This window comes from Amblyraja radiata, chromosome 24, assembly GCF_010909765.2.
Source record: "Amblyraja radiata isolate CabotCenter1 chromosome 24, sAmbRad1.1.pri, whole genome shotgun sequence".
NCBI classification, from domain to species: Eukaryota; Metazoa; Chordata; class Chondrichthyes; order Rajiformes; family Rajidae; genus Amblyraja; species Amblyraja radiata.
Window position 1 is genome coordinate 9,861,299 of NC_045979.1, and position 16,932 is coordinate 9,878,230.

At 43.3% G+C, this 16,932-nt stretch overlaps 1 protein-coding gene across 2 annotated transcripts in view; it reads right to left on the reverse strand.

The window, feature by feature from the left end:
• The window catches only part of tcp11 (t-complex 11), a 33,904-nt gene extending 17,231 nt beyond the window's left edge, over positions 1-16,673 (reverse strand). Inside the window, exons 1-4 of one of the 2 annotated variants that reach the window (XM_033042395.1) lie at positions 16,403-16,673; positions 14,317-14,327; positions 12,412-12,609; positions 2,260-2,392 (exon numbers count right to left, since the gene is read on the reverse strand). In XM_033042395.1, the coding sequence (XP_032898286.1) occupies positions 2,260-2,392; positions 12,412-12,568 (290 nt within the window). In that variant the 5' untranslated portion in view covers positions 12,569-12,609; positions 14,317-14,327; positions 16,403-16,673. Of the gene's footprint in view, positions 1-2,259; positions 2,393-12,411; positions 12,618-14,316; positions 14,328-16,400 lie in introns of both variants that reach the window. The other variant, XM_033042394.1, reaches the window with a different exon arrangement.
• Between the last annotated feature and the right edge of the window lie 259 nt (positions 16,674-16,932).

Sequence of the window (16,932 nt, forward strand, 5' to 3'; positions counted from 1 at the left end):
CTACCTTCGATTTTCCAGCATCTGCAGTTCCTTCTTAAACAGTGCAGTAGCAAGCCTTTTTGCCCAATGTCTGAATGGGTCTTTGGAAGAGCTAAGAAGAATATTATTGTAATTTGCCTTCTTTCCCTGTGGTTCAATAATCCCCTCCCTTCTAATATTTCTCCTGTCACTTTTGGAAGTTGTTATTGTATCTATTTTCACGATTCTTCTCGACTATATCTTTCAAGTCATATCTCCTCTGTGTACATATTTATCCTAAGTAAGCTCTGATCTTCAGTTAGTCACCTTACATCTGTGCACTCTGGCACTGACATGTCTGTCAATAGAAATATGTTTTTCTATGTATTCTATTAAAACCTTTCAAGATTTTGAACACTTCAATCATTCTCATCTTTTATCCTTTTCTACTCTAAAGACAACCCCAGCTTCTCCAATCCCTCTCCTGTAAGGTACCACACTAGTAAATATGCTTGGCCTTCTCTCCTGAGGCCTTGATATTCTTGATAAAATGTGGTATTGATTGACTAGAAAATACAGCATTGAAAAAGACCCTTCTGCCCATTGAGTTCATGCCGACCATCGATCACAATGTTCACTTTTACAGCCACTCCCTTGACATTAGGGGCAATTTTCAGAGGCCAATTAACGCACAAACCCACACGTCTTTGAGATGTGGAAGGAAATTGGGAGCACCTGGACAAACCCACATTGGCACAGGGTGAACATGCAAACCCCTTAGACACAGCACCCGAGGTCAGGATAGAACCTGGGTCTCTGTTGCTGTGAGGCAGTGGCTCTACCAGCTGCGCCACTGTGCTATCTTTGTACCTGAAAATGAACACATTGCTCCATGCCTTTCACGTATAATAGTTTACTAATAATTTCCATGCATGTGTAACTAATTAATTCATTCATTGATTAATAAAGTCATGGTTTTTTTAACATTTTAGAAAATTGTCCTTCCATCAAATATGAGGCGGACACAATGTGGGCTGTGGGAGAGCTGGGAAGGGGAGGGGAAGGAGGGAGAAAGCAAGGACTACCTGAAATTGGAGTAGTCAATGTTCATACTGCTGGGGTGTAAACTACCCAAGCGAAATATGAGGTGCTGCTCCTCCAATTTGTGCTGGGCCTCACTCTGGCAATGGAGGAGGCCAAGGACAGAAAGGTCGGATTCGGAATGGGAGGAGGAGTTGAAATGCTGAGCTACTGGGAGATCAGGTTGGTTATTGCGAACTGAGCGGAGGTGTTGGGCGAAGCCTGCGCTTGGTCTCACCGATGTAGAGAACATCAAAGTGATTTTATCTTTTGCTATAAAGCACCAGTTCACCATTACGGTTTGGTTTCTGTCTTCTAGCCATTTTCTACCATGTGGTCTTTGTTTCTTTAGTAATATGGGTTTGAATTCTTATAATTAGTTCCTTCTATATGGCTCATTTACTTCATTGAATATCTATTTTGAGTTTAGTTTATTATCACGTGTACCTCGGAACAGTGAAGAGCTTTTGTTGCATGCTAACAAGTCAGCAGAAAGACAATACATGATTGCAATCGAGCCATCCACAGTGTACAGACACATGATGGATGGAATAATGTGAATAACGTTTATTGCAAGATAAAGTCAGTAAAGTCCGATCAAAGATAGTCCGAGTGTCTCCAATGAGGTAGATAGTAGTTCAGGACTGCTCTCTAGTTGTTGTTAGGATACCTGATAACAGCTGGAAAGAAACTGTCCCTGAATCTGGAGGTGTGCACTTCCACACCTTGTCTGGCCTGTGTCCACAATTTTCTGCAATTTCTTGCATTCTTGGATGGTGCTGTTTTAGTTTAGTTTAGTATAGCGTGGAAACAGGACCTTCGGCCCACCGGGTCCACACCGACCAGCGATCCCCGCACATTAACACTATCCTACACCCATTAGAGACTATTTTTACATTTACCAAGCCAATTAACCTTCAAACTTGTACGTCTTTGGAGTGTGGAGAAAACCCACGCAGGTCACGGGGAGCACGTTCAAACTCCCTACAGACAGCAGCCGCACCTGTAATCGGGATCGAACCCTGGTCTCCGGCGCTGCATTCACTGTAAGGCAGCAACTCTACTGCTGCGCCACTGTGACTGCCCATTCCCAAACCATGCTGTGATGCATCCTGATCAAATGCTTTCTACATCTCATACATTATACCTTATGAAGTGGTGTGGGGGGGGGGGGGGGGAGGTACAAATAATTAAGTGAGAAGTGGTAAATTCACCCTTTACCTGTTCTGTGGTGACTCCATCTGCTGGATCTGGAAGTTGCTGTTTATGACAACCTCATGGGCTATGGCCATGTTGGACACATCACGAGCAGTTTCCAGCACTTCAGTCACAGATACTAACCGTGTGTGGCTGCCTGTGGGAGGGACAAAATGTAAACAGTTTGCTCTCATTTTCTCTGAACCTACATCAGAATAGTTAGGATTTACGTCACCATTTAGTTTGAACAAATCCCATTTTGTTCTGATTCAGGTCGATGCAGTGAATATTGTCGATGACCAGTTTTTTCCGATCATCCACTATTTACCTGTCCAAGGTCCACTCTCTCACCTCCACCTTTAATTATCTTTTCTTCAGCAAATCCTTCACTTCTTTCCTTTGTACTATATCCTTCAGCTTAGAAACAAAGTTTTATGGGGCCTCAATGGTACAGATTTGAGTCTATCTGCCCCATATCCATCACTAGTGTGTTGAGCTCACAACACTCTGCCATAACCACACTGTGCCATACATGATTCCCTATGTACTGCTTAGGCTCTTACCCACTTTACTGGTGTGTCTGCTTGCTACATAGTCTCCATATGACCCGAAGATTAATGTTAGATTTAGTCTGATTTAATTAAGAGGCAGCGTGACATTCCTAAAGAAAACCGGAGATACCCATTTGTGGAAATAGTGCAAATCTACATGACACTGGAGAGACCTTAAGTTGAACTCTAGAAGCAGGGCTCTATTGCTGCTAGATAGCATCACCAATCATAGATTAATTTCACTTTAAAAGGAGGTGATTGAATTCTATTAATATTTGCATTTCTCATTTCTTCATATTTATGACATTTTACATCTGAGAACATTAATTAAATAACAAGTGTAAATTATATCAAAAGATAACCGTTTCCATAGTTTTTAAGGACAGGAAATTATATTGTGACCAACACCATTTGAATGCATCATCCAGATAATACTAACACTGTATTCACCAGGCCTTGTGGAATCAAATGTCATATGTTTAGTGAGTCTTGTTTGTTGAAAACAGTACTTTCTCATGTCTCAAATCCAAATACTTTGCCCAATGAAATATAAACATCTCACGACTTGGGATAGCGGCAATTAATTTGCTGCAGCAGGTAATTTAGAAACAAGTTTCTCTGCTGTCTTTAGAGATCTTTTATGTGAAACTTTCCACTGAAAATGCAATATGGAAACAGGCCCAAATGATCTATGTCAGCGTTTTCTTCTCCATGCAAATAATAGTAGTAATTCTACTTGTCTTCTCTTCATTCCTACGTTAATTTACTCCACATAATTTTCCTCCATGTTCTGTACTCTACTGTCTCCACCACCAAAGATGGTTCATTGCTTCATTATTTCCCATTTCCCTTCATGTGTCCAATTCAATCCCTTCTCCACCAAAGTAACATCATCAACCATCAATGAGTGCCTGCAGTTAACTTTCAATTAAATTTAAAATACCATCCAGTACAAAATGAGATTATTAAATTATACCATAATTTCAAGGCAGATCTGCTGCATAATAGTTATAACGGTTGAGCTGTAGGTTGAGGAATAAGGTCCTCACACTCTTCTGCTTCCACAACAACCTGCCTGCTTACTGCAGCAGATATTATCAGTCCTCCACACAGGAGAGATGTGGATCACATCAAGGGGGTCTCAGTCCATTATCCTTACTTTAACAAACTTGCACACAGCCGCCACCATGATACCATGCTAACACCAACATGTATCTGGTTTCAAGGCAACTTAATCAGCCAATAGCCCTCTCGACCGGATAGATAATGCAGAGCCATGCAGGTGGAGACGGTCGGAATATTCCACCATAAATGTGCTTACAGTGGCATAATCATGTGGTGAGTTGTTGGTTTCAGAACTAACCAAGCAGACAGCACATAACCGAAAGTCCAGTCATTAAAACTGCTTGTAAAGCAGATAAATAAAAAATAGGGAAGGTCTGAAGAAGGGGTTCGACCCAAAACATTGCCTATTTCCTTCACTCCATAGATGATGCCTCACTCGCTGAGTTTCTCCAGCATTTTTGTCTACCTTCGATTTTCCAGCATATGCAGTTCCTTCTTAAACATAAATGAAAAATTGCTTTATGTCCTCTTATATTACTTTGGTCTTTGTTTGCTTTAAACTTTGTATTTCAAGGCAATAAAACAAAACAAAGCTTAGCATGGGCATTTAGCACAGGGTTCCCTCTTCAGTGAGAGCTCTGTCTAGTAACATGTGATGGCACAGTGGACAGCTGTAAGCAGCATTCCAATTTTCTGATGCCACCCGCCAGCGTCCTTGCGAAGGTGGGGTTCTGTGCCAAATTGTCTGTTTCTGGGCTGCCTCATCCCTCCTGCATTCCGAAAAGAGACACACAATAAATGAGCAAGTGTAATTTGTTGTTTGTTGACTTCAGTATAATTAGACATTCAAATGGATATCTCCTATTTGAAGCAAACGCCAAGAGACTCTCCCCTGTTCTGGCAGAGAATGTGACATTTGCTTGGCATGTTGGATAGCAACATTTTTAAACCGTAACCAGAGAAAGTTTTGTACATAATGAGTGCCTGCCTAATCAATGCCTAATCAATGGGAGAGCTACGAAGTTGATGCAATTAGAAAGTGACTTTAATTTGAAGACTGATAAAGCTTTTCAAATCAAATGTCATGTGATGGTGAACACATAAAAGAAGTGAATATTCTCTCACCTCCAAAAATAACCTGTTAAATTGGCATGTATTAAACTGTGAGAATTTTCTGTCATCTGTTCCTAGATGTCTAGACAGCAGCTGTCTAGAAATGCACGACTGAGCTCCCTGCAGTGACTGGACATGTTAGTGGAGTGATATTAGTCGACTCTCTGGGTCCAATGGCTATGTCTTATTATTACAGGCTTCCCTTCCATAGTTACAGGTAATTTGTGATTTTCTTTGACATACCACATTCTAATTTCCTTTGCCAGCCATGGCTGGATTACGTTTCTCATTGGGATTTAAGCCTTAAAAAGATATGCATTCACTAGAAATTATGTTTTCACCCTAAGTGTTATGGGCCTATCCCACTTAGGCGATTTTTTAGGCTACTACAGGCGACTAATTTGTCGACACATGGTCACCGGGTGTAATAATAATAATAATGGATGGGATTTATATAGCGCCTTTCTAATGCTCAAGGCGCTTTACATCGCATTATTCATTCACTCCTCAGTCACACTCGGTGGTGGTAAGCTACTTCTGTAGCCACAGGGGCAGACTGACGGAAGCGTGGCTGCCAATCTGCGCCTACGGCCCCTCCGACCACCACCAATCACTCACACACATTCACACACAGGCAAAGGTGGGTGAAGTGTCTTGCCCAAGGACACAACGACAGTATGCACTCCAAGCGGGATTCGAACCGGCTACCTTCCGGTTGCCAGCCGAACACTTAGCCCATTGTGCCATCTGTAGTCTCCCCAGTCGCGCAAAAAGTCGTAGCGTCTTTCTTGTCGCCGCTAATTTTTCAACGTTGAAACATTTTCGGTGACAGTGGGTTTGACGCCAATGAGCGTAACTTGATTTCTCCTGAAGTAGGTGCTGTTGTAAGTTGTCGCCAGTTTTTCAGCGACCTGCTGCGACAATGACAGTCGCCGGCAGTTGCCTAAAAAATCGCCAAGCGGGCAGGCCCATTAGCCATTGCTCATTTACTGTCATAGCTCTTAATGCAGCTTGCTCATCAACTATAGCTAATTCATACCTTTGATGTTTCCTTTGTTATAGCATAAGGGTTTCAGATTGAGTTAAATCATTCTATATGATATAACATTATATTGTGTTATAATCATTATTCCCTGAAGGCAATTTAAATGCCATATTGCTATTTAATCCTTTCTCATTATAGAACATTACAACTAAAATGTTCATTACAACTGGTTCATTGTTGGCTCTTCAACAAACTGGGCTAGAAAATCATCTTATAAACATTCCAAGAATTGATGTCCCACACTATCAGTGTGTACAGTCTGCAGGCAGTTTTAAATCACCATAGTTTATTGTACTACACTTGTTACATGTGTCTCTATTCTCTTCATGTATTCTATGTTCCACATAATCATGGCCATTTTATACCACTCCTGCATTTTTTTTCTACTACTATTTTTTTTGGTTCCATCCAAATTAATTCTACTACTTGATATTTTGAGCTAAGATCGTTTCTCTTTACAGCCTTTCTCCATCCCTTACTATCAGAGCTGCCCATCCTCTTTCCATTTCGCTGAAGTATTCTGAAGGAATTAATTCTGAACCTTGGTCACTTTAAAATCATGCCTCTGTAAAAACTCTCAATTCTCTCCTTTAAACTTTCTTTCCCAGCAATAACGTGAGATATACTCCTAAGGTTGTTGACTCTGCTCTTTTCTGACTCCAGTGAACATTACCTTACATAAAGTTTTTTCCCTTCAACTTTCTAAATCCCACCTCAAATTGAGCCTTCACATTTCAAATACGCTTTCTCCTTTATGGAAAAAATTTGTTTTTATATGATGTATTGTAAAATCTCATCAAGCCCCTAAACTAATGCGATAGACACTGTTATAATGCATGAAACAAAGCAACTATACACAACATGATCTCCCTTTGTTCAGCTCATCCTGAATTCTACTATTTTCTTATTCTTCTAAATGCTACGATTAACTCTGCTTTAAGAGTCACCGATGGTGTAACATTCGGTCGAGTGAGCAAAATAAACTCCCATAAACAATAGTGTAATAATGACCTGCTCATTTGTTGGAATGATTGAGCGCGAATATTGAACAAGACAGTGGAGGTAATTACCACGTTTCTCTTCAATTTTACCTCTCTCGTTAACAATGTTACCTTCAAAAGTGTAGCATTCTGCAGTCCTATATTGATATATCTGCCTGCAATCCACATCTTTGGGGAGAGTGAACCCAAAAAACCTTCTAACACAAGGTGAAAATTGAATATTGTATTGGACCGAATTGGAACCCAGATCCCAGGAGTTAAAAATAAATCACAAAGGTGACTAACATTAATGCAGTAAAGAGCCCAATATTTCAAATGAGATTCAACATTAAGCTAAGTAAGGAGTATGTGAGAACATGTAAGTTAAAGCTTGGTCAAAGTTGGAACGAGGCATAACTTCCAATCATGGAATCGCGGTCATTTCAAGTCACTAGATTGCTGATAGCTGATAATGAAAGACATGATTGGAAGTCTTCAAGCGGTTCAAAGTGGTGATTAAAGAGCAGGTCCCATCATACTCACCCATGGATTATGGTCTGTACTGACGACATGTGGTCTAATTGTATGCTGCTTGAAATTAGAGTCATAAACAGGTGCAGCATGGGAACAAGCCCGTCAACTTATTGAGTCTTCATTGACCATCAAGCAGCCATTTTTACCCTAATCCCACCCTCATCCATTTTATTCGCTCACATTCACAGCAATTATCCCATAGATTCCACCACCCATCTACACACTGGGGGAAATTAACAGTGATGTATTAACCTGCCGACCTGCATGTCATTGAAATGTTGGAGGAAACCAGAGCGGTTATTGAAAGAACATGCTGACTCCACCCTGGCAGCACCAGGGGTCAGGATGATCCCAGATCGCCGGAGCTGTGAGGCAGAAGCCCTCCCAGCTGCGCCACTGTGCCACCCACAAGATGGACCGTTTAGCTCTCTAGTCCACGGGCCATCTCTGAGACACTCTGGTTCAGCACAGTCAAAGTGAAAGGATGACTGTTCTCCCACATCAGTCGCTGGATTCATTTTTGATGGGTTTTGTGAGTTATCTTAAATGCCACCATTACTGTCTCAAGGTAGGCACCGGGTGTGGCAGCCATATTTATTTGTTGGAATTCTCTGCATTGAGCCAGCTCCTAAATATACATGAATGACAACAACTCTCCACAACAACTTCTGAACCAATTTTTCAACCAAATTAAACAGTGGGTTCAGTCATGTCGAATTTCCAAAGCCTCTTTCATGCAGCTCTTAACAGTGCACCATCTTAATAATTCGATCTATGATTCTGTGCTAAACAAACTGTTCCGCCCATCATTCTGCTGTTAAGTTTAAAGGGAAAAATGTATTTAATAGTCAGGTAATTGCTTAACCTGTAATTGCCTCAACATGCCTGATCCTGCCCCATGCAAACCTCAAAGACACACAAGCCACATCTAAAGGGATCTCAATCTCCAGGCGAAGAGCAGATGGAGCTCCAAATGACTATTAAGACGTGGGAAATAGTGCTCTTATTATCCTTTTGTTGTCCGTCTTTAAATCATATTCATGATTTCAAGTAGTTATGTTCAGAAATCCTTTTCATGTAATTGTGCAGCTTTGCGCTCGTTCCAATGGAATTGAAAGTTTCAGGTATTAGCGGGCAAAAATGACTCCATAAACTATCTTCAACTCCCGGATTTGTGCGTGTGACTGAAAACTGTTTTTTAAAGTTTGCTAATTATTCCTGAAAAATCTAATTTCTGCAGCGACCCTATGCGCATAACAAGCCCTATTTACGCCATCCATACTATCTCCCTAAACATTATCGTTTTGAGTTGAATGCTATCTATATGTAGGTCTAATGGTGGTCAATATTTTGCACATCTAGCACAGACGAGGTGAACCATAATGCTCAATAAAGGGCCTGTCCCACTTACGCAACTTTTCAGCGGACTGTCTGCGACATTCAAGCTCGGGGGAACTCGCCTGAAAAACCGCGAGCTGGAACGACCGTCAGCGCGGATAACACACACACACACACAAACACATCGCAAAGGCGGGGGCCAGGAAAAGCAGGGGAGCGCTGTCTGAAATTCACACGGTGCAAAGCTAAGGTGATACCCACGATGAACAGGAAGTTTAAAGGCGGCTAGCACAGTGTACGGTAAGTCATTTAAAAGAGCGGGGAGGGCAAGGGGAGAAGGGGAGAGATGGCGGGAGAAGGGGGGAAAAGGGGGGGCAAGGAGTAAAGATACATTTTAAGAAGCCAGACAACTTTTAATAAGCCACAGTTGTGAAGTTTTAGCGGGCATTTAACATTACCGGTCGGTTTTCCTTGGTTCTGAAAACTCGTGCTTACGTTTTTTTCCCCCAATAAGCCAATTAAAATGCCCGGTCAGCAAAGGAGATTTCCTCCGGCTATCTCGACTACCTACAACGACATGGCGACCCCACTACCACTGCACTACGACTTCAAAAGTATCGATTTTCTCCATGGCGACCAACATGTTGAAAAATTTTGCGCCACCATACTGAGCCACATAGAATACCACCGTGTGGGAACTCCTCTCGACCACGAAGGAGACTCACCAGAGACCACCTACCAACATGTGGCGAGCTTGTGGCGAGCGCAGAGTCTCCTGAACTCGCAAATAAGGTCGCCTAAATGGGATAGGCCCTTAAGTAAGCTTACTAAGAAGGTGTTAGAACATAGGACAGTTCAGCCCAGTACTAGCCCTTTGGCCCGCAATATCTGTGCCAAATGTGATATTAAGCCCAATTCCTATCTGCCTGCACATAATTCATATTTCCCTTTGTTCCCTGCATATCCATGTGTCTATCCAAAATCTCTTAAATGTCATTATCACATCTGCCTCAGCCACCATCCCTAGCAGTGCATTCCAGGCAATCACCACCGACTGTGTAAAAACAATAAACTTTGTCCCTCTCACCTTAAAGCTATAACCTCTAATATTTGATCTTCCCATCCTGGGAAAAAGGTTCTGACTGTCTACCCTAGCTTTGCATTTTACAATTTTATATACATTTATCATGTCTCCCCGTAACCTCCAGTCTTCCACAGAAAACCATCCATGTCTGTCCAACCTCTTCCTGTAGCTAATACTTCCTAATCCAGCATCATTCTGGTAAACCTCCACTGCACCCTTTCCAAAGCCTTCACAACCTTCATGTAATGGCCAACCAGAATTGCACGCAATACTACAAATGCATTCTAACCAAGGTCCTATAAAACAGCATCATCACTTCCTGACTCATATACTCAATGCCCCGACCAAGGCAGACAAGCATATAACATGCCTTCTTTACCACTCTATCCACTTGTTATAAACTTGTGTTGTGTGGTAAACCTGCTCTGCACCCTTTACAATTGATATGGTGTAATTGATTTGAATTGATGTAACAGATGTAAACAGCATATAAGCTAAGTTGTATATAAATGATTTGGATGAGGGGATTGAATGCTTTGTGGCCAAGTTTGCGGATAATACGAATATAGGTGGAGGGGCAGGTAGTGCAGGGAAAGCAGGGACTCTGCAGAAGGACTTGGACAGAGTTGGGAGAGTTGGGAGAGTGGGTAGAGAAGTGGCGGAATATAATGTAGCAAAGTGTGGAGTCTGAAGAAGGGTTTCGGCCCGAAACGTTGCCTATTTCCTTCGCTCCTAGATGCTGCTGCACCCGCTGAGTTTCTCCAGCATTTTTGTGTACCTTTGATTTTCCAGCATCTGCAGTTCCTTCTTGAAGACTATTTTCTAAATGGGGAGAGAATCCAGAAATCGGAGGTGCAAAGGGACTGGTGCAGGATTCCCCAAAATTTAATCTGCAAGTTGAATCAGTAGTAATGAACCAAACGCAATGCTAGTATTTGTTTCAAGAATGCTAGAATACAAAAACAGGGATGTAATGCTGAGGCTCTATAAGGCGCTGGGCATTTGGTGTATTGTGAGTAATTTTGGGCACCATATCTGAGGAAGGTTGTGCTGGCCCCGGAGAGGGTCCAGAGGAGGTTTACAAGAATGATCCCAGGAATGAGTGGGTTAATTTATGATGAGCGTTTGACGGCACTGATCCTGTATTCGCTGGAGTTTAGAAGAATGAGGGGGGACCTCATTGAAATGTACCGAATAGTGAAAGGCTTAGATAGAGTGGATGTGGCAGTCATGACCTTCATGTAGTTTTGCAAGTAAAACAATGGAATTAGAACATAAACATCTAAATGAGCCTTGTCAGACATCGACAGTTCAGTAGAGGTGCAAATGTGTTCATGGTACTAATTACTAATTAGATATAAATTATCATTACAATTAATGATCTACATCCGTCCGGTAGGCGGCGCGACTCTCGTCAGCAGCGGCCTCTGCAGTCCGTCTGCGTTTTTATTATTTTATGTCTATGTTTTTATGTAGTTTTTGTTATTTTTGTTGGGGTATGTGTGTGGGGGGGTGGGGGTGGGGGTGGTGTGGGGGGGAGGGGGTAACTTTTAAATCTCTCCCTGCACGGGAGACCCGACCTTTTCTTTGTCGGGTCTCCGTTGTCGTTGGGGCTGCAACGAGGAGCGGCCTCCAACAGGAAGACCGGGGGCTCTGGTGCCGACTACTCACCTCACCGTCGCGGAGCTGGCCGAGTCCAGAGCGGGTGGAGCTGTGGTGGACGCTGCTGCGACCCGACCCCCGGAGATTCGGTGGCTGCAACTGCGGGTTTGGCGGACGGTAACACCGGGAGCCCGCGGGTCCCTGGAGGGAGACCGCTTTTCGGGGCTTCTGCAGCGGCGACTTCTCCCGCCCGAGTTGCGGGGTTGAAGAGCTCCTGGAGCGGGGCCTTACACCATCGCCCCGCGCGGCTTGGAATGGCTGCGGGACTGCGAGCGCACGCCGGGGGCTCTAACACCAAGACCCGGTGCGTGGCCTTGCATCACCCGGCGTGGCTTTAATGTCCACGGGACAATCGCCATCGCCCGCCGGGGGCTTTGACTTTGACTCTGACAACGGGGGGGAGAGTGCAGTGGAGAGAGAAGTTTTTTTGGCCTTCCATCACAGCAATGTGATGGATGTTTATGTAAATTATGTTGTGTCTTGGGTCTATTTGTTTGTAATGTATGGCTGCAGAAACGGCATTTCGTTTGGACCTCAAGGGGTCCAAATGACAATAAATTGAATTGTATTGTATTGTATTGTATTGTATCATTATACATTCATATTACAAATATTTATAACATCAATTGGGTGATATTTGTAGGATCACACCAGGAATTATACCTAGCAGCATCAAATGATGTAGAAAGCATTTTCTTTGTGATTAATATTTCTTCCCTGTATTTTTGACTGTAATTGCAGCTTTTGCCAGCTTGTTGTAGTTGATACATACGGCCACAAAGTGAATCCTAACCTCATACTTACAGCAGGAAATACTTGGCTTGCAGAGGTTAGGCATATTGGTGTTGTCATCTCCCCCTTTAGACTCAATGTCAGTAGACGTTGCACGCCTGCCCTCTCGTTCCCCTTGACCGATGTTGTGGCTGTCACTCGCGGGCAGTTGGCCCTCACTGTTGGGCATTGTGTGCGGATTTATTTCTCCCTCCAAGTCCAGTTGAAAAGGATAAAATCTGTTGGATAAAAAAAGGCATGCTTTTCAGAACAATGCTCTGTAATTCTGTAATACGATGAAATACACTTTCTCAATTGCTCAGATTTTAGAATTGTCACCTAAAGGAGCGATGGGGGAAAGGAACCAAAATACCAAATAAAAAGCTGAAGAAATTACCCATGGGGTTGGATTCTTCTCTAAATGCCATTGTATGTTCATCAGCAATCCTTCTCTTGTCAAAACTCTGGTGAATTCTCAATTCCAGTGGTCTCTTACAATGGCTACACTCGTTCCTGTTGGCCCTGGTTGCCATTCACAGTCACACCATCTATTGCACTGAAACTATTCTCTGTAAATTGTTCCATTGCCATTCTTCACATCACCTCCCCTACCTCCTCAGCACCCCATCACAACTAGCTCTGTGGAACCCACTCACTTTCCCACCACCAGCTCCCACCTAACAGAAGACATAGTGCTGGAGTTATTCAACAGGTCAGTCAGCATCTCTGGAAAACATGGATAGGTGATTTTTCAGGTTGGGACCCTTCTTCAGACCCGATCTGAAAAGTCACCTATCCATGTTCTCCAGAGATGCTGTCAGACCCACTGGGCTACTCCAGCACTTGATGCCTTTTGTTTTGTAAACCAGCATCAGCAATTCATTGTATCTGCACCCACTCCCACTTCTCTTATTCCAAATGTTCTCCAACATACAAGTTCGTGCTCCTGTACTTTTACACTGTAATTTTGGGCGGTGGGCAGGTGCTATAGACCTGCACGGGAAGGTAGACGCTCCGGTCCCCATTTGTCTCGGACAGATGGGGCTCGTCAGCCTGGGAAGGCAGTCCATCTAGGAGAGGAAAAACTCTTATTTACAACCTCCACTGCCTTGTGGCCATATCCAGTCATGGAAAAGGCCCCTGGAGTAAACCTCAAGAAAATCAGGAGTCAGAGCCCCTAAGGCAGTTCGTCGTTGTCTGCAACCTCGCTCTGGTAGCTTCTGCGACGGCGCTGGTGCCAAACTGTAACGGCCCTGCTGTTCGCGACGTGGAGAGGGGGGACGTGCTGCATGGGCAACAGCCTGTCCTCCATATAACATCGCCTAGGCTTGCATCCAACCACACATCACCTGCAAACTTGGATGCATCACCCATGGCCAGTCATGACTGAGGGGAGCCTACTACTTTTACAGTCCTAACCCAAAGCTCCAGATCATCCACATTTCTCTCATCTTTCAAAAATGTCCTCAGAACATACCAAAGCCATTCTTTTGCTGAAAGTTCATAAGTGATAGAAACAGAATTAGGCCATTTGGCCCATCAAGTTTACTCTGCCATTCAATCGTGGCTGACCTATCTTTCCCTCTCAACCCCTTCTCCTGCCTTCTACCCGTAACTCCTGACACCCACACTAATCAAGAACATTGTGGGGGCTAAAGATACATTTTAGGGATGTGAGACAGATTGTCAGAAGGAATTTAAACCTGAGGGAATAGAAGTGAAGCAACTACTGTTGGGCAAGGAACTCAGTATTATGTGAATCACGATTTGGAGAATTTAAAAGTGAGGCTGAGAATTTACATTTTGACGTGCTATGAAAGAAGGCATACGGGTCGGAGGGTACAGAGGTCATAAATGAACAGGTCTTGATGTGAATTACGATGCAGGTGGCAGAGAGGACTGTGGTAGGTGGGGCAGGCTTACGGTTTATGTATGTTTCACATCTTTGCCCTGACTTATCTATTCGTCTGTTGTGGATGTATGTGCCCTGGATGGTGTTGGTAAGAGTGATCAGTGTCCTTTTTGTGGAGACAGTTTCATCTTCATGCTGAAGACCTCACCATTGTGTTACATTTGATAAGGTCATAAATGATAGTAGATTTAGGCCATTCGGCCCATCGAGTCTACTACGCCATTCAATCATGGCTGATCTATCGCTCTCTCTCCTAACCCCATTCTATTGCCTTCTCCCCATAACTCCTGACACCTGAACTACTTGAGAATCTATCTACCTGTGCCTGAAATGAAAATAAACTGCAAAAGTTAGAAATCTGTGAGGAGAAAAAGCTAGAAAATGCTGTTAGTTTTCACCAGGACAGGCAGTGTCTGTGAAGGGGGAAATAGATTTGATTGTTTCAAGTCAAAATCAGCTCATTGGAACCAGTCGCTGACTTGAAACGCTCGGAGCCTCTCCACAGATGTTATCCGACCTCTTGAGTATTTCAAGTCAAGAGTGTTTTATTGTCATATATCTCAGAACAATTCATGAATTTGATGCTTCTTCCTCCCACGTATGTGATGTTTCTGAATTAAATCCATCGCGAACCCAGTGGCTTTGAAGATTAAATTTAGACAGAGTATTTTCAATTCTGATTTCTTCTCAATAATTACAAACTTATAGATTATATCTCCAGTGTGGACACGATATGTGACTACTGAGATCAAGATCGCACTATCACATAGTGCACAGAGTTTAAGTTTAAGAATATGTTTGAAGTCATTTTAGCGAATGGTCAACATTTCAAAACGGAAGATGGCACTGACTATTACAAACGTCTGTGGCAATGACAACCGTGGAAATAAATACATGAGTATTTCGTCTCATGTACTACTTTCCACCAGTGCACTGATATCTGTGACATTGTTAACTGTGCGTTACTGTACATTGTGTAAGAAGGAACTGCAGATGCTGGTTTAAACCGAAGATAGACACAAAAAGCTGGAGTAACTCAGCGGGACAGGCAGCATCTCTGGAGAGAAGGAATGGGTGATGTTTCAGGTCTGAAGAAGGGTCTCGACCCGAAAGGTCATCCATGCCTTCCCTCCAGTGATGCTGTCTGGCCCGCTGAGTAACTCCAGCTTTTTTTGTCTATCTTCGTCGCAGTACATTCACGAGTTGATGTCTCCTGGCTCTCACAGAGAACCCCCCTGCATGCATGCACTGGCAGAGGCGTGCCGCCGGCCCGCAAACACTCCTGCACCCACTGCATACCTCCACCCATGGGAGACCCTGGAGATAGGCAGCAGCTGATCAGAAGTCAAACACTGCCCAACATCTCCTGCCATCGACCTGCCTGCCCGTGCTTTCTCGCAGACGGAACTTCTTCTTTCGTGTGGCGTGCACAGCCTAACGTTGTTGGACAACTTGTTCTATTTCATCTTCCGTTTGTGCACGTCGAGTTGATTGCATTAGTCGAAACAGGGCGGACCACGTGAAGGTTGCAATCTTCCACCCCCGCAGACGGATAGAAATGCTCGTCCAATTATTTCAGATTTCCAGCAAGTGCGGTTTAATTTGTCCACCTCTTTAATTAAGTATCACAATTCTCCACATATACTGCGAGTCGCGCGTGGTAGATTAAAAGGTGCATAAATAGCAAAAATAAAATCGAGCTGGAAGATAGAGAATGGATTCACATGATACTACAAATGCTGCAATCTGAGGCAACAAACAAGCTGCTGAAAGTGCACATCTTGATGTGGCATTTTCCCCCCACGTCCAATGCTCGACCAGCAAAAGGACACAGAGTGCTGGAGTAACTCAGCGCGTCGGGCAGCATCTCTGGAGAACATGGATAGGTGACGTTTCGGGTCGAATCCCTTCTCGAAAGTCACCTACCCATGTTCTCCGGAGATGCTGTCTGACCCGCTGAGTTACTCCAGCGTTTAGTGATTAAACTAACCAGAAGTCTACTTCCTTGCAACATCAAACAAAACAATTTGTCCACCATGGTGAAAGAGTATTCGAAAAGTAAGACCCATTAGTTTTTGTTTGTCATTGTTACTGGATTAAAGCCACGTACCTTGCGACCGCTCTGACTCTACTTTCTGTGTTTACCCCAAAGATACTAGAGGTTTACGCGACCAGTCCCGCTGTAATTTCAAATACGATCCAACCACCGGGCAAACACTGGGGGATCTGCAGCACAGCTAATACATTCAGGCTCGGAGGCGCGTCCTAAACGGCAATATCATCATATTTAGATCGAATAATCCTTAGTTAGCTATTGTATGCACAGTCTGTGAATGTTTCATTTTTCTAATGTTGACAACACGGTATTTTAAACGTTTTCTAGAACTCCCTCGATCAGTGAGCTCTTCCAATATTGAAACTAAACAGCTCCGAGACTCCGCCCCCTACAGTCAGTTACAATCTTTGCAAAATGTTTATAGAAATGTCGAAACATTTCATTAAAACCATATTTGTTAACATTGGGCAAACGGTGTAAAAGCGGAATGATTTGCAAAAGCATATGCAGAAATAATCTGCATTGAATCCTGAATCAGGGAAGCACGATTTGCAACTCATAACATTTTTAAAAGTAAGCAACATTT